A 26,071-nucleotide genomic window follows, 5' to 3' on the forward strand; every position below is an offset into this window, starting at 1 on the left:
CAATTCTCTGCAATTCTCCAACTGTGATCCTTGGAGAGTCTTTGGCCACTCAATCTATCCTTCTTAACATGCATTAGGATGATATGTGACCCTGGAGCACAAAACCAGTCTTAAGTCGCTGGGGTATATTTGTAGCAATAGCCAAAAATACATTGCATGGGTCAAAATTATAGATTTTTCTTTTATGCCAAAAATCATTAGGAAATTAAGCAAAGATCATGTTCCATTAAGATTTTTTGTAAAATTCCTACTATAAATATATCAAAATGTAATTTTTGATTAGTAATATGCATTGTTAAGAACTTAATTTGGACAACTTTAAAGGTGATTTTCTCAGTCTTTAGATTTTTTTGCACCCTCAGATTCCAGATTTTCAAATAGATGTATCTCCACCAAATATTGTCCTATCCTAACAAACCATACATCAATAGAAAGCTTATTTACTGAGCTTTCATATGTTGTATATATCTCAGTTTTGTAAAATTTTACCTTATGACTGGTTTTGTGGTCCAGGGTCACATATAGACACACATCCTCTTCTAGGCAGATTTGTAACATCTTTAGTTAATTTGAACTTCTTATTAATGGGGATTTCCAATGCTTTAGCTCTTTTCTTACAGCCACTTTCTATTTTGTGAAGCTCAACAAACTTGTTCTGCACATCAGAACTACATTCTTTGGTTTTACTTCTTGTGATGGATGATTAAGGGAATTTGGCTTTTGTGTTCCTCATATTTATAATCCTGTGGAACAGAAAGTCATGACTGGACTTTTATACTCCTAGACATCCTGGTGTGTTAATTAAGCAATAAGGTACTTGAGGCCGTGCTGTATCATGAATAAATCACGGCTGAAGGGCGTTGTTAGGCCTGCATCCCCTTCAGCCGTGATTTATTCACGATACAGCACGGTCTCAAGTACCTTATTGCTTTTATAAAACGGTTACCACACAATAAAAATATTAAAATCAAAAATATATATTAATTTATATATATTAAGTTGCATGTTTTCATAAAGTAAAATCATTAACTGCCTTCCGCTGTAAAAAGTAGTCCCTAACTGCTGCAGCTGTGTTTACGTTGCTAAGGGTGGTTGCTAAGGGGGTTCAATGATACACAAAACCGTTGAGTGAAGCGGTCATAGCAGTGCTGTATCATGAATACCACACAGCTGCTGACCAATCAGATTTGACCATATGCACGGATTACTTCCTTGTTTAGTCAAGCCAGCTAAGTCATTTCCGGTCAACTGTACTCTGCCGTAATATGAGCGTACTTTGTTCGTTTTCTCTACATAATCGATTCACAATCGAAGAAAAGTGTTGTTTGTCTTAGAGGACCAAACGTCCATGTATACCGTTTCAAGAATGACAAATGCCAGTTTAAAAAAAATCGCGAGTAAATCGCGGTTAAATATGCGCGAGTCATTGCTATGATTGACAGTAATAACCGGACCAAACAGCTGACAAGCTGATGTCAAAAAAGAGCTTAAATGATTCAGACTAAATTCAGATAACAAAACTACAGCAGTAACAAGTTTGTGTTGGTTAAATATAGGCTATTTGATAGATTTTACAGTTCAAGATAAAACTTAAAAGATGTTATTCAATTTAATAAAATATTTCAAATTCCTATCAATTCATAATTAACGTTAGTGCATTTTTTAATTATTATACCATAAATATTTAACGTATTTGTAGTGAACTATATATTATTATTTACATAATTCACCCTTATAGGCTGTTTGTGTGTGAGCTTAATGACTTTCTGCACTTGCTATACTATAAAAGTAAAAGGTAAAAGTACTACAATTTATTATACTAGTATTTAATAATAAATCGAAAGCAAGACGTCTTGAAAAATATAGGGAGAGACAGCTGCATAATAAATAATCCTATGCTGCCATCTATTGGTTATATGGGGTAATTCCATATTATTTTAGCCAAAAATAGACGTTGTTTTCCGTGAAGTCATTTTTTCCGATGCCCTTTTTAAGAATGAAAAGTGAGTCCTTGAAGTACATTTTATTTCACAGCTGTAGAGTTAGAAAATAATAAAGGCTTTGAAATAATGCAAGATTTTAAAAATGTGTTCATGACTACGAAGGCAAGTTAGTGATTATCAAGAATACGATTAAGATGTCCTTGAAAGAGAAATATGATAGCTAGCTAACATTAGCCTAAACACGTTATGATAGTGTTTAGCTGTCAGCATTTAAATGTACAACTATGCAGATACGGTAAGTATGAGATTACCAGGCTCCGCATTTAAATTATATGTTGTTAAATAATATGAAACTGAATGTTCATGCCGCTAACATTGTTTATAATGTTGCAATTATAATTTTTCTCAGTTTCTGATAAGAACGAGGCACTAGATCAGTCTCAAGAGTGTCCACCTAATATATAGCACATAGAAAATGAGCTTCAACGGAAGTTTACGAGCTGGCTTATCTTTATGCGGAAGTTCTAAAGAACGCTCCGTGCATAAGGTCAAATTGAGGAATGGAACTAACCGTTTTATAAAAAAGTGTAATATTAATGGGAATATACTTTAGAGATATTTTACTTGGACAAATTTTTAGGGGTGCCAATAATAGTGGCCGACGTGTCGTGAACTAGAGAAAAACAAATTTCATAATGAGGTTTCCCTCTCAGTTTCCATCGTTTTGCTTCAATGAAAGGTTAGGATTTTGTGAATTTTTTGAATGAAAGATCTAAAGGATAAACAATGCAGATTTATAATATATTCATATTTACTAAGGCTGCCAATATTAGTGGAGGGCACTGTATTTCATGATGATCATCTGTCATTTAAATTTGACTGTTAAACCTTTGGAAGTTAACATGTTTAATAATAATATTAATATTTATTATTATTAATATATGATGTACGTTTATACATATGTTAATTTTAATGAACATATCTGTGCATCTTTTTTTTTTTTAAGAATTACAAATAGCAAGTGGTACAACAGAATAAACGGTAATAAATACTAATAAAAATCAAATAAAAAACATTAAAATATTTACAAATCTTCGTAACTCGGGTACAAACTCAAACTCTTGTCCAGTCCATGTTTTTGCAGTTTAAGTACTAATCGTTTTTTATCGTATTATTAATTATGTAGTTTTGGTTATTCTGTTGTACCTGACTGTGTTTGTAATTTTTTTTAAAAAATTTAATAAAAAACATTAAACAAAGGGAGAAAAGCTTCGACTACGCCGTCCGCCGAATTTCTTCAGCCGAAAATCGTGAGTATCTGCACATTTTAAATGTTTATTTCACCTTTTGTGTTTTTAATCAATTCACAAAAAGTTAAGTAGCATGGGTATATTTGTAGTAATAGCCAAAAATACATTGTAGAAGTCAAAATTTGCAATTTTTCTTTTATGCCAAAAATTATTAGGATATTAAGATCATGTTCCATGAAGATACTTAGTAAATTTCCTACTGTAAATGTATAAAAACTTAATTCTTGATTAGTAATATGAATTGCTAAGAGCTTAATTTGGACAACTTTGAAGGTGATTTTCTCAATATTTAAATTTTTTTTGCACCCTCTGGTTCTAGATTTTCAAATAGTTGTATCTCAGACAAATATTGTCCAATCAAACCATACATCGGTTTATTTATTTATTTTTATTTGACCCTCGTGACTGGTTTTGTGGTCCAGGGTCACATTTGCATAGTCCCTCTGAAGTGCAGTCAAGCCTAAACATTTAAACTTGATTTAAAGTGTTCATCATTTAAATATGAGCTGGCTTACTGTTTTTAATTTTCGGTAAACTAAAACAGTGTTGGGGAAAGTTACTTTTAAAAGTAATGCATTACAATATTGAGTTACTCCCTAAAGAAGTAATTGCGTTAGTTACTTTTTATGGAAAGTAATGCTTTGTTACTTTTGCGTTACTTTTTAAATCTGGGCAGGGCTTGCCTGTTTGTTTTTAATATTAAAAGTTCTATTTTTGTCAAATTTAAAAGCATTTTCACACCAAAAGCCTCAGACTTAGAGAAAAGTAAATTGACGTCTGTACAGTAGACCGCAGAAGAAAAACATCAACTCTTCAGCAATAAAAAAAAAGAAAACAAATGTTAGATTATCTTGAGTCATTTTTGCTTATTAGTATGGATGAATTGGATCATCGAAGGTCAGCAGCAAAGACATCGGTTAATAAAATGGGATTAAATACATAAAGGATATTTGTATTAACATATTTAATTTATTATCTGTTTTTTAGTGAGTGAGAACTAAAGTACTTCTAGAACTAAAGTAACATCTTACAATTTCTCTCAACATGAGGACAGTAGAGCTTTTAATCAAGAAATGGAGGGGAAATTATTTTAAAAAGTAACTCAAATATTTTCTTGTCAATTAAAAAGTAATGCGTTACTTCACTAGTTCCTTGGAAAAAGTCATATTATGTAACTTGCGTTACCCCCAACACTGAAATTAAATGGATGTGATTTCAAACGAATTCCATCCATTTTTATGTTATTGGTTAAAATTGGTGTATTTTTATATCAATGTCGTGTGGAATATGGTTTAAAAACTCTATTTATAAATTAAAAACATTTTTGACATTTAAATTTAAAACGGTTTTTAACGGTCATTATGCTGTGTGGCGGTTTTCTGTAATATTGTGTTTATATCAGGTAGTCATTTGCCTTTTAATATTTCGTTGTTGTTTTAATTATTATTATTATAGAACATGTCAACCAACAGTAAAACAGGCATCAAAACAGAAGCTCCAAAGATGGTTAAAGAACAAAAACAAAAAGACATTCACAAGACGCCAAATACAAAATCGTTTTATTTTACAATGGACATAGCTTTTACATTTTTCACAGCTTTAAGAAACTTTATTAAAAAAGTGAGTTCGTTAGAGAAAGTCAAGCCCTTCTTGACAATCTACACTTTTGAATGTTTTGTAATATTTAGTTAACGTGTGTTTGAAACTACCGTAATGTTTACACCACGTGATCGGTTTATATCACGGTGTTCCCCATTAATAAACCGGTTTCTGTTTAAGAGTTTATTCTACTAATTTAAAGCTTCTGTCGTTTTCCGCTTCAGTGTTTTGCAGTGTCAGGTAAAATCAAAGTGAAACGACCCTGTCAGTAACGCAGTACTTTATTTAAACACAGGAGGCGCTTCAGGCCATTGGAAGCGTGTGAAAAGCTTCGTTTCTTCATTGTTATTTATCCTCTTTGTAGTTTGAACTCTAGCAGAAAGACTAATGTGTTAAATAAAGATTTTTTTTTCTAGTTAACAGGGATTATTAACATTCTTAAACCAGTTTTACTGTTCACTAACTCTGTATTCGCGTTTGATTGGACGATGGGAACGAAGCAGTCTGTGAGTGGGCGGAGTTTGTAGTTAGAAGTGTTTCTCGTGATGTTCTCAGAGCGCGTGCCCGTCATTGAGAAGTGTAGCGCGCTGAAGGACTCCATCAGTGCTGAACATTTGTAGTTATCGCTTCTCGGCCTTTTGGCTAAGATCAAGTGTAGTATCTGTTCTTATCAGTTTAATATCTGATACGTACCCTACCCGGGTACCATATATTAAATTGATTTTTGGAATAGGGAGATGGAATAGGGGCTTGCTCCGTCCACTCCACGCATCGACCTGGTATTGCAGTACCTCCAGGAACGGTGCATCCCCTTCCGGGGAAATAATCATGTGAAAAACAGAATTATAGGTGGAGTAATCCAGATCAATTGTTGTTGCTTTTGAATCTTTAATTTATTTTTAATGATAATTTTTGTTCCTCTAACATTAACTGTAAAATCAATTTGATTATTTTTAGTACCTTTCTATGTTATTTGATTTTATCTATTTCATTGCCCTTAACTTCATAATGTATTCAACGTCATTACTTTGCCCCCAATGAGATGAGTTGTGGGAGTAACGTTGTCTCGACATTATTCATTTACCTACAACCAATGAGAAGGCGTGTGGGCGGGGCGACACGTGCAGCCCCGCCCCAGATTCAGCCCCGCCTCGATCTGCAGGCTGCAGACAGGGGCTTCTCTCGCCATTACGAATTTAAACGTCAGATTGAGTGCTTTTCTGATACGGTTTCCATAGGAATCCATTCTTAAAGCGTCTATCTGTTATTATCGTAGCTATCGTTCGCTGCTTCGTGTCATTTGGGGGCCCTAAACAGGATAATTTTGAGGCCCTGCCTTCCAGTGAATACTAATGGAGTATTACTAGTAGCCAGGTTTCCATCCGAAGATTTTGTTTGTGGAGGGAAAAAAAACACACAACAATTTAGCGCTTCGGAATTTTGGAATTTGTACCGATATAGTTGATAGAAATGTCTTACCGATAAAATTTCTCACGTGTCAACATAATCTTTTTCCGTATAACTTTAGCGCATAAATTCTAAATCCATATTTCAAATGTCGCAAAAATCTGTTTGGAAACACTTTTTTTGTAGAGAAAATGGGCTTTGGTATGTTGCAAGTTAAAGTTTATCCATTTTGTTCTGAAGATCTTGTTTTACGTGGATATTGGAATGATAAGTACAACATTTTAAATTAACTTGTTTTGGCTTGTTAGTAGCTTTTTATATTTTTGTTCTTCTTGTGTTATGAGTATTGTTCCATTAAATTTAAAGGATTTGTTCTGAAATAAAAGGGGGAAAATAGCATGTTTTTCAATATGTTTGGCTGACTGTATTTTATTGTGACGATGAAGCTGCGTACGTCCCCTTATAAAAGTGGAAACAACTTACAATAGCCTACTCCTTCGTTTGCGGTCATATAAGAGTAAGACATTGTTCCAAACTATTCTAAATATGTATTTTATTAATGAACATTCACAATAAAAACAAACAGTGTGCTTTTGTAAAAAGGAAACAAACAGGATGCCTCAAGAGCGCATCAGAAAAATGAAACTAAATTCTGCATAGGTTGATATAGGCTGCTAATTGTTTCATTTTTTCTTTCGTTTTGTTAATTCATAATTTATTTAGAAAATAACTTTATTTTATTTATTTTATATTTAGCTGTATAATATTTTCCGCCGTTCGCAGAAGCGCTGCAGGTGAGTGACCATATGAATCCTCACACTCTGTTGTCTATGCTGCTTTTTAATTTTTCTTTGCGTGTATAAAATTAATCCATGGAAAACAAATTAAGGTTTTTTAATGGGTCACAGCCGCGTATTAATTAAAATTTCCTTTAATTGGGCTGATTGCGCAATATGGCTGTGTGCATTGTCTCACATGCCAAGTTCAAAAGCAGATTGAAAGAAATTGGTGTGGGGAAAAAATGCTTAAAATTTGTATTTTGTTAAAGCAGTACCTTTAGTATCAAGGTTTTATGTCTGTTTTATTGTATCCTCTACGTTGGCTGAGAAACAGCACTGTGAAATTTGCTGACAATATGGCTGTGTGCATTGTCCTATATGCCAAGTTCAAATGTACCATCTAGGTTGGTTGAGAAACAGCACTGTGAATTGGGCTGGTAGTGCAATATAGCTGTGTACATTGTCATATGCCAAGTTTAAAGGCCAATTTAAAAACTGGTATAGTGAAAAGTTAGCCTGGAAAAATCCAGACCCTAATCTATTAAGATTAATTCAAATTGTGCTCTCGCGAGACCTCTGGATTTCCAGGGTAGTGAAAAGTGCTACAAACTTTGGATTCTGTTAGAGCTGTACCTTCAGTATAATGGCCTTTTGTCCACTTTAACACATCATCTGTGTGGACCAAGAAATAGCACCATGAAATGGCCTGATGGTGCCATATGTCTCAGTATGCTTTGTCTCAAATGCCAAATTCAAAGGCTAATTAAACAAAAAGTGCTAAAAAAAATCAGTATAAAGGTCCTTTTTTCTGCTTTACTGCATCATCTGTGCTGGCCGAGAAACACTGCCATGAAATTGGCTGATTGTGCAATAAAGCTCAGTTTGCATTGTCCCATATGCCATGTTTAAAGGCCGATTAAAACAAATTGGAAAATTGTAAAGTGCTCAAAATTTGGATTTTGTTAGATCGGTACCATTAGTATGATAGACTTTTGTCCGCTTTAGCACAACATCTGTGCTGGCCAAGAAACAGTGCTATAAATTGGGCTGAAGGAGCAATATGGCTCAGTTTGTCCCATTTATAGTCTTCAGTCTCATGACTGGCTTGAAGATTTGGAGGTCAAAACATCCATTGAACTGCAGCACAGGCCTATTTTCCATTTTACATCGGTTTCCAAACTACAAGTATTTAGATCGCCTCTCAAAAGAAAAGAAAAACGTGTTAACAAAGTGCATATTTGATCATTTGCAATTCATATAAATAAGCTGCTTTAATTTCTGAATAATTAAAAACAGCGGAACTTTCTGAAACAATTATGTTAAAAGGTCAAATTCAGTTTACACCTTATTGATTATGTGTGCTTTATATAACAAGATAAGCTCAGAATATGAACGCAATTTGCTTAATGGTGTTTTCTTTGTAATAATTTTCTATAAGAAATCCATGTGAAACTTTGCACATTGCATTTATATTCGGGGTTCATCTGTTTGCCTGTACAAAGCATGCATCAATAAGTCGAAATATACTGAAACTGGCCTTTTAATACCAGTCCTACTTCATGCAAACCTTAAAAATAACTCCTCTAGTGTAAAATCTCTTAATGAGTATGCATATTTAATTATTTAGTCTGCATGTATACCTCAGGTTAGTAAATCTTAACAACACCGATAGACTGACATCCATCAAATTCTGTCCATAAGCGAGTTTTTCTAGCAAAATACTCATTGTCCTTTCACTTCCCTGATTCATTTAACAGTAACAACAATCCACGCACATTTTAAAAGCTAATATTCCCCGCAACACGTGTTTTGGAAGCGGATTCGGTTAGAACTACAAATACGAATAAAAAGTGTCAAAAACTACGAACATGGCGGAAACGTCAGACCGACGTCTTGCTTGCTTACTTTTCCACTACAAACGTTAAAAAATATAAACATTTGCATCACAGAAAGAGGAAATTCTTTTAAGGCATAGAATTGTAACGCAGCATTCAAAGTCACTGCTAGAAAGGCTGTGAAACTCAAACTTGAAGGCGCGCCGCTGACGTCACACATGACGTGTTTCCGTTGGTGTGAAGCGCGAATGTTATTTGTATTTAATGACGCTTAAATTGTTTCTTCGCTTTGTTTGGCTCACGCTTTAGTTTATATGTAAATCGTTGTAAGCTGGGCGTATGTTATTCGTGAAAAACAAGTTGATGTTTGATAGTCACCGTCGATGTGACAGAGGTCGAGCGGAACCAGTCTGTGATCAGCGCTATGATGAACTCATACTTACCTGGCAGGGGTGATTCCATGATCAAGCAGGTGGATCGCCTAAAGCGAGGATTAGCCATTGCACTCCGGCTTTTCTGACCTTTAAGAATTCTCCACATGTGAGAATCTCTACTGCATAATTTCTGCTAGTGGGGACTGCGTTCGCGCTTTCCCCGAACAATCAAGTTAATAATAGACATATAGTAAGATATTTTATTACTGTTTTAAGTAAATGAAATATTTAAATGTATAAATGAAATAATTGTTTTTTGTATGTGAAGCTGATATATGTCGGTATTATTAATCTGATAGAAAGACTTTCTAAACAGTATTCTTGTGGTTAAACAGTGAAGTTTTAGCTTCAATCTAGATCTTCAGACTGATTTTACTCCAGTTGCTGGATCTTTTCTTACTAATCGAATTTACGTTTTTTTTGTAAAAATAATGAAAACTGGGTAAAACCTCAAAGACTTACATTCAATGTTCAAATGAGCCAAAACTATTCAAACTAATTTCTGATTCTAACGTTAGCATGTTTTTAGCGTGATTAACAAGTCACTAACATGGTTCTAGCATTATTAATGTTACTAACACGATTAGCAGGTTACTAATAACACATTCATAACATTAGAATCATGCTAGTAACTTGCAAATCATGCTAATAACATGCTAATGTTAGACTCATGCTAGTAACTTGCAAATCATGCTAATAACATGCTAATGTTAGACTCATGCTAGTAACTTGCTAATAACATGCTAATTAGACTCATGCTAGTAACTTGCTAATAACATGCTAATTAGACTCATGCTAGTAACTTGCTAATAACATGCTAATGTTAGACTCATGCTAGTAACTTGCTAATAACATGCTAATTAGACTCATGCTAGTAACTTGCTAATAACATGCTAATGTTAGACTCATGCTAGTAACTTGCTAATAACATGCTAATTAGACTCATGCTAGTAACTTGCTAATAACATGCTAATGTTAGACTCATGCTAGTAACTTGTTAATCATGCTAATAACATGCTAATGTTAGACTCATGCTAATAACTTGTTAATCATGCTAATAACATGCTAATGTTAGACTCATGCTAGTAACTTGTTAATAACATGCTAATGTTAGACTCATGCTAGTAACCTGCTAATAACATGCTAATGTTAGACTCATGCTAGTAACCTCCTAATAACATGCTAATGTTAGACTCATGCTAGTAACTTGTTAATAACATGCTAATGTTAGACTCATGCTAGTAACTTGTTAATCATGCTAATAACATGCTAATTATTGTAGAAATGTTGTCTCTGTTAAGTTTTTACAGTTGCTTTAAACTTTCAGGTTAGGCTTTCTCAACATAATTACCTCATTTAACCAAACTAATATATATATATATATTTTTTTTTTTTTACATTTTTGTGAAATGTTTATTTGAAAAGCGATGCTTTTATATACATGTACTGTTATGCAATTTGACTTTCCCCCAAAAATATTAAATAAATCTATATTTTGAACAGGACAATTTTATTAACAACAATAGAAGCTGTAAACGTTAATCATTACAGACACAATGAGCTTTATCTTCAGAAATGACTTCAGAAATAAAGTGGCCAGCTGTGTTAAAGGTAAAAAGACTAAGCAAATCAAAGCTGCTGGGCTGTAAATGAGACTGAACACAGTCAGGAGATGTGGTTTAATACAGTAAGTTGAACTTGGAACATAAAACTGAACACAATAATTGGTGTTTAGGACATGCTGATGTTCTTCACAGGTTCTTGAGTGTGTCTTGACCCTCAGGCTTCTCCAGCCAGTGAGGAGGCCAGCTGGCTTTGATACTGGGACGGTCCTTCAGCATCTCATAGTACTCCATCAGTCTGGGACAACGCTCTTTAGGACAGCTGAAACCAGATCAAACATTAAACCAGCCCTGAACCTTCACCTGATAGACAGCACACATTAACCCTCAATGTTTCACATTCGAAGAGTTATTACTTTATAAAGCACTCATGACATATTTAGACTTTATTCTCAAAGTATTTTTACTTTATTCTTGTAGTATTTTTTTGTAATATTTCGACTTTATTCTCATAGTTTTTTCGTTATATTTCGACTTTATTCTCGTAGTATTTTAATTTTTTTCCCTCAGAGTATTTTTTCTTCTCATATTTAGACTTTATTCTCATAGTATTTTTTTCGTTATATTTCGACTTTATTCTCGTAGTATTTTTTCTTTATTCTCATAGTATTTTTTCTTCGCATATTTAGACTTTTCCGTAATATTTCGACTTTCTTCTCATAGTATTTTTTCTTTATTCTCATAGTATTTTTTCCTTCTCATATTTCAACTTTATTCTTGTAGTATTTTTCGTAATATTTAGACTTTATTCTCGTAGTATTTTTTCTTTATTCTCGTAGTATTTTTTCTTTATTCTTGTAGTATTTTTTCTTTATTCTCGTAGTATTTTTTCTTTATTCTTGTAGTATTTTTTCTTTATTCTCGTAGTATTTTTTCTTTATTCTCGTAGTATTTTTTGTAATATTTAGACTTTATTCTCGTAGTATTTTTTCTTTATTCTCATAGTATTTTTTCTTCGCATATTTAGACTTTTCCGTAATATTTCGACTTTCTTCTCATAGTATTTTTTCTTTATTCTCATAGTATTTTTTCCTTCTCATATTTCAACTTTATTCTTGTAGTATTTTTCGTAATATTTAGACTTTATTCTCGTAGTATTTTTTCTTTATTCTCGTAGTATTTTTTGTAATATTTAGACTTTATTCTCGTAGTATTTTTTCTTCTCATATTTCGACTTTATTCTCATAGTATTTTTTCTTTATTCTCATAGTATTTTTTCCTTCTCACATTTCAACTTTATTCTTGTAGTATTTTTCGTAATATTTTTTCTTTATTCTTGTAGTATTTTTCGTAATATTTAGACTTTATTCGCGTAGTATTTTTTCTTTATTCTCGTAGTATTTTTTCTTTATTCTTGTAGTATTTTTTCTTCTCATATTTAGACTTTTTTCCGTGATATTTCGACTTTATTCTCACAGTATTTTTCTTCTCATATTTAGACTTTCTGTAATATTTCGACTTTATTCTCATAGTATTTTTTCGTAATATTTCGACTATATTCTCGTAGTATTTTTACTTTATTCTCGTAATATTTTGACTTTATTCTCGTAGTATTTTTACTTATCATATTTCGACTTTAAATATGAGAAGAAAAAAATACTACGAGAATAAAGTAAAAATACTACGAGAGAGATACTTCTGAGAGGGAAAAAAAGTGTGCATTTTGAGGGTCTCAAAGCATCTGCAAAGTTTTGTTTGCTTACTTAAAACTATGCACTGTTTATTTGCACTTGAATTTATTTACTGCATCTCTTCTGAGGGTTAAAACATGCTGTCACTAAAAAATAAATCCAGAGAAAACCACTCACTGAAATCGTGGGAAATATGCGACGACGGGGAAACCAACCACATCAGCCATGGTGAAGTTCTTTCCGGCGAGGTACGAGCCTTTCCCCATCTGATGAACATCACTCAGCGTTAGTGAAGATTCATTATTATCCATACAAATACACTTAATCACTCAATCAACATGTGCATTCATAATCACTTCTGTTTTTGTGGAATGATTCTGTTCAGAAAGAAACATGAATACATGACTTTATTAATAATGAGTCTCCATTGTGGGATATCTGCACTTCTTTTGGACCAAGTCCTAACCAATGGTCAAGTTCACCCGCCATAACTTAACTCATAACCCTTTTACTAATAAGATGCGATTTTAGGTTGCAGTTAATTGCGTTTAGATGAAAAGAATAACTCTGATGAATCATTTACTTTGGGACAGGTAATCTGAAGCAATAAATGCATGATTTATATGATCAATAAACATCAATAAACCCCAACCTTCTCCAGGTATCCCTCCCACAGTTTGAGCTCGGTGATTAAATTCTCTTTATTCCTCTTCAGAGCCGACTCCATTCTCTCTCCTTCAGGAACGAACATCTCGTAGAAAGCCACATCATCTGAACATAACACATTTGATCATCAGGCTTTTATGGCTCATAGAGTCTAAAATAGTGAGAATATAGAGGAAAAACAGATTACTTAGAGACTTCATTTGCTGCAATGAGATCTTTATGACAGTACAGCAGATACTGATATACAATGATGTAAATATCAGCGGTCACTCTATTATCTCCAATAATATGTCTTAGTGAGACGAGATTGAAATGATCCAAACATATAATGCAATGCAATCCAATGATGATTGAGAGATGAACAAATAAACGTTCCTCAAATAAAGTGAGATGGTTTGGCGGTTTTGGGAAGATCATTCCTCCACTGAGGAACTGTGAAAGTAAAGCTGCTGGAAACAAACGTTCCTCAAAAGACCCTGATGATCAGATTTGAGACTAAAACATGATTGATGGAGAATCAAGTAAAGCCAAGCTGCTTCAGTTCAATCTAAAGTGTTCATCTAGAAGTTATTCCTATGTTTACTTGAAAAAATCAGTCCAGATTTGACAGCAGAAAGACACGTGAAGCACCAGCTGAAGGAGGACTTTTGTACATTTTCAGGGTTAAAGTATGTTGACTGTTGAGGGCACTTACACATTTTCTTCTGCAGGTTTTCCGTCTCAAACATTCGCTGGTAGACGAGCGCTTGTTCAGCCGGGTCATCTGGGATCAGACGGGTGCCTTGAGACTTAAACGTGTTCTAGAAACCAAAAACACACCCGTCATTCATTATTCTGGGATGTGAGACTCATCTGTAGTGTCTGGATCTATTCCAAAAAAATATTACTATACTCTACCAGAGTCAGGTTTCATTCTTGTAACATTTTGACTTTATGCTCATTTTGCAAAAGAACATAAAGGGCATTGAAAACTCATTTTTTTCTGTTACTATGCCCTTTTCAGGACTTGTTATACATAAAAAAGACAAAAAAGCAGCATTCATTTGTTTCGCTCATTTTTTGTTAGTTTCCAACACAGAATTAAAAAAAAAAAATTCCAGTAATTGCGACACTTTATCTCACAATTCTAACTTTTCTTGCAATTCAGAATCATGAGCTTTAAACTCTGAATAACAAGGAAAAAGTCTGAAATTGTGCGATAAAAAGTCAATTACCTTTTTATTTATTTAATTATTATTCTGTGGTGGAAACGGCTTCCATGATATTCATATGTAACAGAACGTCAAATTAAAACTAGTCTTAAAGGTCCCATATCGTACACATTTCTGGAGGTTTATTTTATTTGTTGATGTCCTTAAGAATATATATTTGCGGTATAAGTGCCAAAATCCATCTCAATATATTTTTACAGCTCCTTTTTTAGGAGCTCTGTCAAAAACAGGTCGATTTTGGCCCATCTAATTAATATTCATGAGCCTCTCTTCTGATTGGCCTGTTGTTTTCTGAGTGACGCACAACCAGGCCAATCACAGGTAACTACGGTCATGTATGCTGTAAGCGTAAGCGAGCTCAGCGCAATAGAGAGAGCTGATACTCAACAGGATATTTTAGAATGATCATTAATGTTTTTTCTTTTACAAACACCGAATGCAGTAAGCTACATAACTGTTGCTTTAGTAAAGCCCCTTTCACAATGCGCGCTGATTCTGGAAAATTACGGGAACTGTGTGAACCAAAGCCAGAACCTAAAGGCAGTGTTGTAGTAATGATGCACGTTATCAAGCGACTCTTCACAACGAAAAATAACGTTACGTGCAAAGTGGAATGAAGCAGCGATCATCAGGCAGAGCCAGCTCCTCACTATCAGCGCTGAAGCACAGTTTGTTCAGGTTAGTTTCAGTTTAGTGAAACGTACGCGTCGCATTACATCTCACATCCAAACGTCACATGTCTTTATGGTTTGTGTGTAAAGCACGCACAGATTCCGGAAAACAACTGTGAATGAACCAAATTAAACAATTCCGGAACAAATCGTGGGACACATTATCCGTGTATTTACCGGAATCGCTGTGTGAAAGAGGCTGAAGTTGACGTGCCAGTGGTCTCTTATATTAACGTTGTTCTGAAGCCTGTGTAATGATCGTAGCTTGACATCTATCGACTGAACAGGGTTTTCTCCACTTGTTTTCCTGTTGTTGTTGCTCAATGGAATGGATGCGTTGTTGTCTGGGGGTTTGACAAAAAGAGGGTGGGACGTTGGTTTGTGACTGAAGGCGGTGACTTGAGTCGATCGGACGTCACATCGTTACGGAAGTCACAGCAGCTCGTGAAAATGAACAGCTACTTTAAGCAGGCTGTGTGCAGTTTACTGTGGATTGACTGTTTTGAAACTCATATGGTAGTTAGATAGCCCCTAGACCTTAGTTATCATGAAAAAAGCCAGGAAATTTTGATTTTGACGATATGGGACCTTTAAGTAGCACGGGTATATTTGTAGCGATGGTCAAAAATACATTGTTTGGGTCAAAATTATTTATTTTTCTTAATTTGCATTGCTACAAACTTCATTTGGACAACTTTGAATGTGATTTTCTCAATATTTAAATTTTTTTTTTTTTGCACCCTCAGATTGCAGATTTTAGATTGTTCTATCCTAAAAAAATTAAAGCCTATTGCCACCACAAAAAAAAAAAAAAAAAAAAAGGTTACTGCAACATTTTTTCTCAATTCAGACATTGTTTTTAGCAATTCTGAGTTCACGTCTCGCAATTCTGTTTTTTTTTTCTCAGAACAAAGGATAAAGGAGAAGGGGGGAAAAAGCAACTAAATAAAAAAAAATGTAAACATTTATTTTATAAAAAATAAAATACAACATAAAGCCTACTGCCACCACAAAATATATTTAAAAAAATAATTTAAAAAGGTTACTGCAACTTTTTTTTTCAATTCAGACATTGTTTCTAGCAATTCTGAGTTCACATCTCGCAATTCTGAGTTTTCATACTTTGAGTTTATGTCTTGCAATTCTGTTTTTATCCTCAGAACAAAAGATAAAGGAGACGGGGAAAAACTTGTGGAACCAGATTTGCTAAAGAACATAAAGGACATCGAAATCTTGTTTTTTTTTTCTGATACTATGCCCCTTTCAGATCTTTGTTATACATAAAGATGACAAAAAAGCAGCGATTCATTTGTTTTTCTCATTTTTTTTACTTTCCACCACAGAATAAAAAAAAATAATAATAATTGTGACACTTTATCCCACAATTCTGACTTTTCTTGCAATTCAGAATCGTGAGCTATAAACTCTGAATAGCAAGGAAAAAGTCTGAAATTGTGAGATAAAAAGTCACAATTACCTTTTTATTTAATTTATTATTTTGCAGCAAAGGTAGCTTCCATAATATTCAGATGTAACAGAACCTCAATCATAACCAGTCTTAAGTAGCACAGGTATATTAGTAGCAATAGCCGAAAATACATTGTAAGGGTTTCTTTCATGCCAAAACTCATTAGGATATTAAGTAAAGATCATGTTTCATGAAGATATTTTGTGAATTTCCTACTGTAAATATATCAAAACTTAATTTTTGATTAGTAATATGCATTAATAAGAACTTCATTTGGACAACTTTAAAGGCGATTTTCTCAGTATTTCGATTTTTTTGCATCCTCAGATTGCAGATTGTCAAATAGATGTATTTCAGCCAAATATTGTCCTATCCTAACAAACCATACACCAACGGAAAATGTATTTATTCAGCTTTTAAGTGATGTTTACATCTCAATTTCTTAAAATGGACCCTTATGACTAGTTTTGTGGTCCTGGGTCACATTTTATAATAATTATAACATGATTTTGTGCGCTCAGTTGCACACTGAATTAAAAATGTAAAGCAAACTTAATTGTTATAAATATTTGAGTCAGGTATCGACACGCCCCTCGTGTGTTTTAACGTTAACGTTACCTCCAGATACAGACAAGCGGCAAACGACTCGTTCACGACGATGTCTCCGTGTTTTAAAGTTGGAACCTGCAAATAAAACGAAAAAAGTGCGATATTAAAACAAAACTTTGGCAACCGTTCCGTCGCTGAATTAAAGCTGCATACATATAGTAGCAAACAAGCTCAATGCAATCATAAAAACTCATAAACAAGTCTGTAGTGCACTTGAACTCACCTGAGCTCTGGGATTGAGAGCTTTCACTTCTTCACCCTTGTGTTCGTTCTTCTCAAACGACAGAAGTTTGTGTTTGTATCCCTGCAGCAGCTTCTCCTCGAGCGCGATCATGACTCTCCAACACGGCGGAGAACCGGAGGCCCAGTACAGCATTATATTCTGCGCCATGACCGATAATATCGCGTTTAATGGGAAAATTAGACTTATTACCGAGAGCACTGTGCAGCACAAACCGCAGACTTCACTTCGTCACGCTGAATCTGACAAACGCCTACAAGCGCGTTCACGGAGGGGGGCGGGGTTTCGCCGTCCATTGGCCGGAAATGTTTTGAATGGGAACATGGTGGTGCTCTGGTATGAACTCAGCGAACTGAAATCCTTTAGTTTAGAGGAAATAATAATAATAATAATAATAATAATAATAATAAAATAAATATTTACAAATAAAAAAATAAATACAAAATAACAATAGAAAACGAAATAATATTAAAAATAAAAAATTATAAAATGAATTAAAAAGAAATATAAAATAACATAAAACAAATAAATACAAATAATAATTAATAAATTAGAAATAAATAAATGAATGAAAAAAACATACAAAATAACAAAAAACTAATTTTTAAAAAAATTATTAAATTATAAAATTAATTAAAAATAACTAAGATAAAACTAATAAATGTAAAATAATAATTAATAAGTTAAAAATAAACAAATGAATGAAAAAAATACAAAATAACAATAAAAAACGAAATAATATTAAACAATTTAATAAAATAAATAAAATTAAAATAATTAAAAAAGAAATATTAACATAAGATAAAACTAATAAATTAAAAATAATGATTAATAAGTTAAAAATAAACAAATGAATGAAAAAAATACAAAATAACAATAAAAAACGAAATATTAAAAAATTAATAAAATAAATGAAATTATAAAATAATTAAAAAAGAAATATAAACAAGATAAAACTAATAAATAAAAAATAATTAATAAATAAAAAATAAACAAATTAATGAAAAAAATACAAAATAACAATAAAAAACAAAATAATATTAAAAAAATTAATAAAATAAATAAAATTATAAAATGAATTAAAGAGAAAGATAAAAATAAGATAAAACTAATAAATGTAAAATAATAATTAATAAATTAAAAATAAACAAATGAATGAAAAAAATACAATACGAAATAATATTAAAAATTAATAAAATAAATGAAATTATAAAATGAATTAAAAAGAAATATAAAAATAAGATAAAACTAATAAATTTAAAATAATAATTAATACATTAAAAATAAACAAATAAATGAAGTTATAAAATTTATTTAAAAGAAATATAAAAAATAAGATAAAACAAATAGAAATAATAAAAAAATGAATGAAAAAAGAAATACAAAATAACAATAAAAAACTAAATTTTTAAAATTAAATGAAATTATAAAATTTATTAAAAAGAAATATACAAATAAGATAAAACAAATAAATTAAAAATAATAATGAATAGATTAAAAATAAACAAATGAATGAAAATAATCATTGAAAATCAAATATAAATATACAAAACAAAAATATAAATGAAATAATAATAGTATGTAAATAAAATGCAATATAATAAAAAAGAACATGAATAAAATGAACAATTTTAAAAGTAAATAAAATAACATTTAAACTGAATGGCCAATCAAATTAAAAGTAGGTTTTGAAAGCAAGCAAGGTAAGATGGAAATTTGCAGAATGCAAATCATTTAATATTAGTCAACTGTTTTACGCTAGAAATATTAAATGACCAATATATTTAGTAATGCAAACTACTTTTTTTTTTTTTTTAATCAAAAGTGGTCATTTTGAGAGAGATATTAAAGACAAAGCACAATCACCCAGTCACCGTGGCTCAATTAAAAGGTTAATTTTTGCAAAAATATGACCGTGTGACTGCATTAAGTTGTTTCCTCAATAAATAAATACTTTAACATTAAATAATAATATAAGTTTAAACAAGTTCAGTCGATCTGCATATAATTTTGATTCCGCTAATCTGAATATTTTCACACACACAAACAGATGTAGTTGATTTCTTTTCCGGCTCTAAAATATGACACCAATGTTTCAGGAGTTAAACACACAGAATAAGACACAAATGCTTATTTGATAACTGTTTTATTTGCTTATTTAGGTTTAAGTATGCTTTATTTTATTTTTTTAAGATTGACTGTTTTTTCCCAAGGCATTGTTAGATGGCAATATTTCCTGTCATTAGCATTAGCTATTAAACTATATCTATATCTGCCTGCTTTATATGTTTGAAAGTTATTAACAGATGAAAACAATTGTTAGAAATGCAGAAAAGTAATCAAATGTAATCAGTTATACTAAATAGTTACACTACTTGTAATCTGTAAGCTATTACATTTCCAAACCGTTCCAATACTGTTTATTACTAATTCTGAAAAGTAAACATCACTGGAAAGTTAATGCGAAGGTTAGATCAAGAGGAAATTTCATTTTAAGGTAACATTTGCAGCTTTTTTGTGATGATTCTGCAATTGGGGTACACATTCCCCTGGTTGAGAAACACTGGTTTAACACAGTAAGTTGAACTTGAACGTGAAACTGAACACAGTGATTGGTGTTTGGGATGTTCTTCACAGGTTCTTGAGTGTGTCTTGACCCTCAGGCTTCTCCAGCCACTCCAGAGGCCAGCTGGCTTTGATACTGGGACGGTCCTTCAGCATCTCATAGTACTCCATCAGTCTGGGACAACGCTCTTTAGGACAGCTGAAACCAGATCAAACATTACATCAGCATTATCTGAACCTTCACCTGATAGACAGCAATCATTAACCCTCATAATGCAGATTAGCATTTTCGACATGTAATGGTGCTCCATACACACCGGGTCAAAAGTGACCCGAACAAGAAATATGCTAGATCTCTAAAATAATAATTGTAAAAAAATCTAAAGAAAAAAAGGTGTGTATTTTGAGGGTCTCAAAGCATCTGCAAAGTTTAATTCAATTACTAAAAATCTGCACGGTTTAGAGTTTTTTTTAATGTATCTCTTTTGCAGATCTGGGTAGATTACTTACAAATGGTAGTCCATTATCGATTTCAGATTATATGATGAAAATTGAAGTCAGTAATGTAATCCGTTATAACACATTTTAGGTAATAGAATTAGATTACCTTTGGATTACTTTTAGATTATTTTTGACTTAACTTGTTTATCGCGTTGATTTAAATAGGATTATCTTGTACCACAGTGATGTAGAAATGCAAAGGGTGCGAAAGTGTTCCATTCATTGCAATTTACAACATAAAGTGCATTAAATATTATATTACAAACTAATTTCCCAAACTAGGGTTCATGAAGGAACTGCAGGGGGATTGTGAGTTTAATGAAAGGCTAATAATTAAATCATAAAAATGTAAATAGAAATAAATCAGTCTATTTCTATAAAAAGTCTATTTCAAGGATATTTCTACAAAATAAAAATAAAAAATGACCCGAACACTAAATATGCTATATCTCTAAAAATAATAATTGTAAAAAATCTGAAGAAAGAAATGCATGTATTTTGAGGGTCTCAACGCATCTGCAAAGTTTAATTCAATTACTAAAAACTTTGCACTGTTTCGATTTTTTTTTTATGCATCTCTTCTGCAAATCTGGGTAATTACTTACAAATTGTAATCCATTACTGATTCCAGATTACAGGACAAAATTGTAGTCAGTTATGTAATCTGTTACAATACACATTTTAGGTAATTACTAAATAACTTTTTATCAGCATGGTCTGAAGATGATTTGGTGAAAATCAGACTAAGAGTCTACGAGTTTTCCAAAGAAAAAGTAGGTTTTCAACATTAATCAAAATGGCGGACAGGAAGTCCAGGAAGCCGATTTGGAATAATTGGTATTAATGTTTTCGGTATGACGCAAGGAATATATTGAAATCACTTTCATTTCATTTTTCATTTCAGGCACATACTGAGTTTCGTAACGATCGTCGTCAATGCATTCATAAAATATAGCATTTTTTGACAAAATTATAAATGGCCAACGGCCAAAATGGCTGACATCGGAAAATTTGGTATAGTTCAACTCATCATGACCCTTTTTTTTTTGCGATTTCTGGCCAAACCATTCATTAGTTATAAGCTAAAAGAGCCATTTTTAATATCTCCTGACCACTAGGTGGCACTGGGCCGAAACACTGCAGGTAGCCTCAAGTCATGCTTGTTATCACACACACCAAGTTTGGTCTCAACACGTCTAACCACTGTGGAGATATAGCCTCACACCCAATTTTGCGTGCTTTTCGTAGAATTCGTTTGCGTGTTACTCAAGAACGGTTCGTCTAATCAACTTTAATTCCATAACTATTTGCCAGCATGGTCTGAAGCTGATCTGAGCCAATTTTGGTGAAAATCAGACAAACCGTCTAGGACAAGTTACAAAAAGTAGGTTTTTCGAACAATTAAAAATGGAAAAAACTAAACCTTACTTTTTTTTCAAAATCTGGTGTTCATTCGACTCGGCATGAGCCAAGGATTCTGAGAAAAAAGAATTTTGATTCTGTGCCTTACGGTTTAAAAGTTATCAGCATATAATTTGTCAAATTTTTAAAAAAGTGGTGGCGCTAGAGAGTTTGAGTTAGAGACTCCAAATTTGCTATGGTTAATGTTGAGACTGTCTTCTATCAGTGTGCCAAATTACACAACTTTCCCGCAAGCGGTTCTATGGGTTGCCATGGACTTAAAAGCAGAGGAAACGGAAACGGAAGAAGAACGCCAACGGATTCAATAGATGCCTATGCACCTTCTGTGCTTGGCCCCTAATAAAACATTTACTAAAAAGGATGAAATATTTTTATTTACATGCATGCCACGTGACCAATAATCAACATCAAAGAAACCGTGAACATGCAAATGTGACACTTAATTATTGAAATATTTATTTTCAAATCTCAGGGGTACTTAAAGTGAAGTATATGAGATTACGAGTGTTTTAGAATGTAATTTACTCTAATTACAAGAACTTAATTTTTGGAATCTGATTATGTAATCCAGATTACATGTAATCAGTTACTACCCAGCTCTGCTTTTCTGTCAAAACTGACCCGAATGCATTACAATTAAAATATGATATAATTGAAAAATTTATTCTATCCAGAGCAAAATACTCACTGAAGTCTTGGGAAATATGCGATGACGGGGAAACAAACCACATCGGCCATGGTGAAGTTCTTTCCGGCGAGGTACGAGCCTTTCCCCATCTGATGAACATCACTCAGCGTTAGTGAAGATTCATTATTATCCATACAAATACACTTAATCACTCAATCAACATGTGCATTCATAATCAGTTCAGCTTTTGTGATGTGATTCCTTTCAGAAAGAAACATGAATGACTTTATCAGTTGTGAGTTTGCAAAGGATTGTGAGGGGGATCTGCACTTCTGAGGAGACTTTTGGACCAAGACCAAACCAAAGGTTGAGTTCACCATCCTTTACTCTATTCAATTTACTGCATTAATTTTACTGATAAGACTTTAGGAGGCAGTTATTTGAGTTAAGTCATTTAGATGAAAAGAATAACTCAAGCAATCCGATTATATGATCAATAAATATCAATAAAACCCAACCTTCTCCAGGTATCCCTCCCACAGTTTGAGCTCGGTGATTAAATTCTCTTTATTCCTCTTCAGAGCCGACTCAAGTCTTTCTTCTTCTGGAACATAATACCCATAGAAAGCCACGTCATCTGAACAAAACACAGTTTATATTTGATTATCAGGCTCATATAATCTGATAAGTGAGCGTATGAAGGAAAAACCGCTCAGTTTTATTTAGAGACTTAAAGTCATTTGCTGCAATGAGATCTTTATGACAGTGCATCAGATACTAATGTGGATGTAAATATCAGCAGTCACTCTATTATCTTCAATAATATGTTGTAGTAAGATGAGACTGAAATGATTAGAGCCAGACCGATTTATCAGCAGGCCAATATTAGTCATTTTCCAAACTATCGTCCCGCAAAAGCCCACATAAAAATAACTTATACCCCTGCGGAAAGACAGGTATCTACTTCATCGGTTGGCTGCATGAAACAAACCCTCCCTTTAATGTTAAGGCAAAGATGATCAGAGTAATAGTAACGAACTCTATCAGTGGAAGATTTATGGAAGCAATTTGTATTTTGCTGTTGTTGTTGTTATTAATCAGAACTTAACAGAATTTGTCTCCAGTCCTATTCAGAGTTATATTTATGAAGCTTACCAAGTCTTTTAAAACTGGTAACTTCGATTTGGTTGTTGTTGTTTTTGTTCAAAGGACTTTACGTTTCATATCTTAAGTTTGTATTTTTATACATTTTATTTATCAGAACTTTAATATATTTTGATGTTCCTCTGTTTTGTTCATTTCAGGCACATACTGAGTTTCGTAACGATCGTCGTCAATGCATTCATAAAATATAGCATTTTTTGACAAAATTCTAAATGGCCAACGGCCAAAATGGCTGACATCGGAAAATTTGGTATAGTTCATCTCATCATGACCCTTTTTTTTTTGCAATTTCTGGCCAAACCATTCATTAGTTATAAGCTAAAAGAGCTATTTTTCATATCTCCTGACCACTAGGTGGCACTGGGCTGAAACACTGCAGGTAGCCTCAAGTCATGCTTGTTATCACACACACCAAGTTTGGTCTCAACACGTCGAACCACTGTGGAGATATAGCCTGACATCCAATTTTGCATGCTTTTCGTAGAATTCGTTTGCGTGTTACTCAAGAACGGTTCGACTAATCAACTTGAATTCCATAACTTTTTGCTAGCATGGTCTGAAGCTGATCTGAGCCAATTTTGGTGAAAATCAGACAAACCGTCGAGGACAAGCTACAAAAAGTAGGTTTTTCGAACAATTAAAAAACTAAACCTTACTTTTTTTCAAAATCTGGTGTTCATTCGACTCGGCATGAGCCAAGGATTCTGAGAAAAAAGAATTTTGATTCGGTGCCTTACGGTTTAAAAGTTATCAGCATATAATTTGTCAAATTTTGGACAAGTGGTGGCATATTTATGAAGCTTACCAAGTCTTTTAAAACTGGTAACTTCGATTTGGTTGTTGTTTTTGTGTTTTTGTTCAAAGGACTTTACGTTTCATATCTTAAGTTTGTATTTTTATACATTTTATTTATCAGAACTTTAATATATTTTGATGTTCCTCTGTTTTGTTGTGACAATAAAAGAAACAAGTTTCTTTTTAAAATGCATTATCATATTATGTTAGGAAGATCATTCCTCCACTGAGGAACTGTGAAAGTAAAGCTTCTGGAAACAAACGTTCCTCAAAAGACCCTGATGATCAGATTTGAGACTAAAACATGACTGATGGAGAATCAAGTAAAGCCAAGCTGCTTCAGTTCAATCTAAAGTGTTCATCTAGAAGTTATTCTTATGTTTACTTGAGAAAATCAGTCAAGATTTGACAGCAGAAAGACACATGAAGCACCAGGGTTTCAGGGTTAAAGTATGTTGACTGTTGAGGGCACTTACACATTTTCTGCTGCAGGTTTAGTGTCTCAAACATTCGCTGGTAGACGAGCGCTTGTTCAGCCGGGTCATCTGGGATCAGACGGGTGCCTTGAGACTTAAACGTGTTCTAGAAACCAAAAACACACCCGTCATTCATCAGTCTGGGTATAATTTTCATTTAATTTGACGCTCTTAGCTTTACTGAAAACAGTACAAAGTTATCCTAGTTTTACCGATAATACTTTTCCCTCCCATTATAGTCTGTTTGGCTGTTATTTTTGCAAGCTTGTAACTGACATGGAATGAAAAACAAAATGACAAAGGTAATTTAAGGTTGCAATTTAGAGTTTATGTTAGGGATGTCCCGATCCGATCACGTGGTTTCAGACTCGATCGGAATCGGACGTTACCTCCTGATCAGGACTCGGATATATATACAGTACAGACCAAAAGTTTGGACACACCTTCCCATTCAAATGGTTTACTTAATATGAAATTATAACTGCAAGGGGTAATTTCCCTGCATATATTTTTGTCAGTTACGATTTATATCCTTTTATATTTGTTATAAAATGGGTAGCTTTAGGTTTGGGAGTAGGTTAAGGGTGCTAAAAATGTAAATCGCTTATTAATAAAATGATAAAAAGGCATTGATACGAATATTTAATGAAATGAAGGATACGTAAATATTTTACGTTTTTAGCAAAAAATACGTAGCTATTTGTACGTTTTAAACGTTGAAATACGTCTAAATTGTACGTTTTCGCATCAATAAAAACTTACAAAAATGTACGTTTTGTGCATCTAAAAATATGTATAAATACCAACGTGTAAACAATGAAACCAGGCTGGAGCATTTTACACTTTATATTAAGTAGACAGTTCCTGAGGAGTTACCATGTAAGTACACTGATATTACAAATTGATACTTTAATTCTAATTCAGTGTTCACAAATACATGAATACAAAAATTATATGTGACCTACTTAGTAGGGGTTGCACCGATTAATCGTCTAGTCGACTTTAATGCTCTGCCATGACGCTTTAAGCTTGACGTCGACTAGTAATAGTGCTTGAAAAGTCTGAAAGTCCTGGAGTTTCATTGTACAGTATCT

The 26,071-nt window shown here is 32.9% G+C and overlaps 2 protein-coding genes and 2 non-coding genes across 4 annotated transcripts; 2 read left to right on the forward strand and 2 right to left on the reverse strand.

Moving 5' to 3' along the window:
- The first annotated feature begins 5,474 nt into the window (after positions 1–5,474).
- LOC141290376 (U2 spliceosomal RNA) lies at positions 5,475–5,665 on the forward strand. The gene has a single exon (XR_012340118.1). It is a non-coding gene; the product is annotated as a U2 spliceosomal RNA (small nuclear RNA).
- A 3,643-nt stretch (positions 5,666–9,308) lies between these two features.
- On the forward strand, positions 9,309–9,471 carry LOC141290371 (U1 spliceosomal RNA). Its single transcript, XR_012340114.1, has one exon. It is a non-coding gene; the product is annotated as a U1 spliceosomal RNA (small nuclear RNA).
- A 1,325-nt stretch (positions 9,472–10,796) lies between these two features.
- On the reverse strand, positions 10,797–17,668 carry LOC141290349 (glutathione S-transferase A-like). Its single transcript, XM_073822524.1, has 6 exons — positions 17,409–17,668; positions 17,195–17,260; positions 13,921–14,026; positions 13,213–13,331; positions 12,738–12,826; positions 10,797–11,191 (listed from the first exon to the last, which is right to left on the reverse strand). The coding sequence occupies exons 1-6, from the start codon at positions 17,574–17,576 to the stop codon at positions 11,059–11,061; spliced, it is 681 nt and encodes a 226-aa protein (XP_073678625.1). The 5' UTR covers positions 17,577–17,668; the 3' UTR covers positions 10,797–11,058.
- A 1,888-nt stretch (positions 17,669–19,556) lies between these two features.
- On the reverse strand, positions 19,557–25,135 carry LOC141290354 (glutathione S-transferase A-like). Its single transcript, XM_073822528.1, has 4 exons — positions 24,978–25,135; positions 23,061–23,179; positions 22,603–22,691; positions 19,557–20,190 (listed from the first exon to the last, which is right to left on the reverse strand). The coding sequence occupies exons 1-4, from the start codon at positions 25,009–25,011 to the stop codon at positions 20,058–20,060; spliced, it is 375 nt and encodes a 124-aa protein (XP_073678629.1). The 5' UTR covers positions 25,012–25,135; the 3' UTR covers positions 19,557–20,057.
- Between the last annotated feature and the right edge of the window lie 936 nt (positions 25,136–26,071).

Source organism: Garra rufa, chromosome 17 (assembly GCF_049309525.1).
Source record: "Garra rufa chromosome 17, GarRuf1.0, whole genome shotgun sequence".
NCBI classification, from domain to species: domain Eukaryota; kingdom Metazoa; phylum Chordata; class Actinopteri; order Cypriniformes; family Cyprinidae; genus Garra; species Garra rufa.

Excerpts from the sequence above, each read along its gene's own strand:
- LOC141290349 (XM_073822524.1), bottom strand. The coding sequence starts at position 17,576 with ATGGCGCAGAATATAATGCTGTACTGGGCCTCCGGTTCTCCGCCGTGT. Across the intron at positions 13,332-13,920 it reads AAACCTGCAGAAGAAAATGT|ATGATGTGGCTTTCTACGAG; the intron begins GTAAGTGCCCTC and ends TGTTATGTTCAG. Across the intron at positions 11,192-12,737 it reads GCATATTTCCCACGATTTCA|CTGTCCTAAAGAGCGTTGTC; the intron begins GTGAGTGGTTTT and ends ATCTGGTTTCAG.
- LOC141290354 (XM_073822528.1), bottom strand. The coding sequence starts at position 25,011 with ATGTTTGAGACACTAAACCTGCAGCAGAAAATGT. Across the intron at positions 23,180-24,977 it reads AAACCTGCAGCAGAAAATGT|ATGACGTGGCTTTCTATGGG; the intron begins GTAAGTGCCCTC and ends TGTTTTGTTCAG. Across the intron at positions 22,692-23,060 it reads GGGAGGGATACCTGGAGAAG|ATGGGGAAAGGCTCGTACCT; the intron begins GTTGGGTTTTAT and ends GATGTTCATCAG.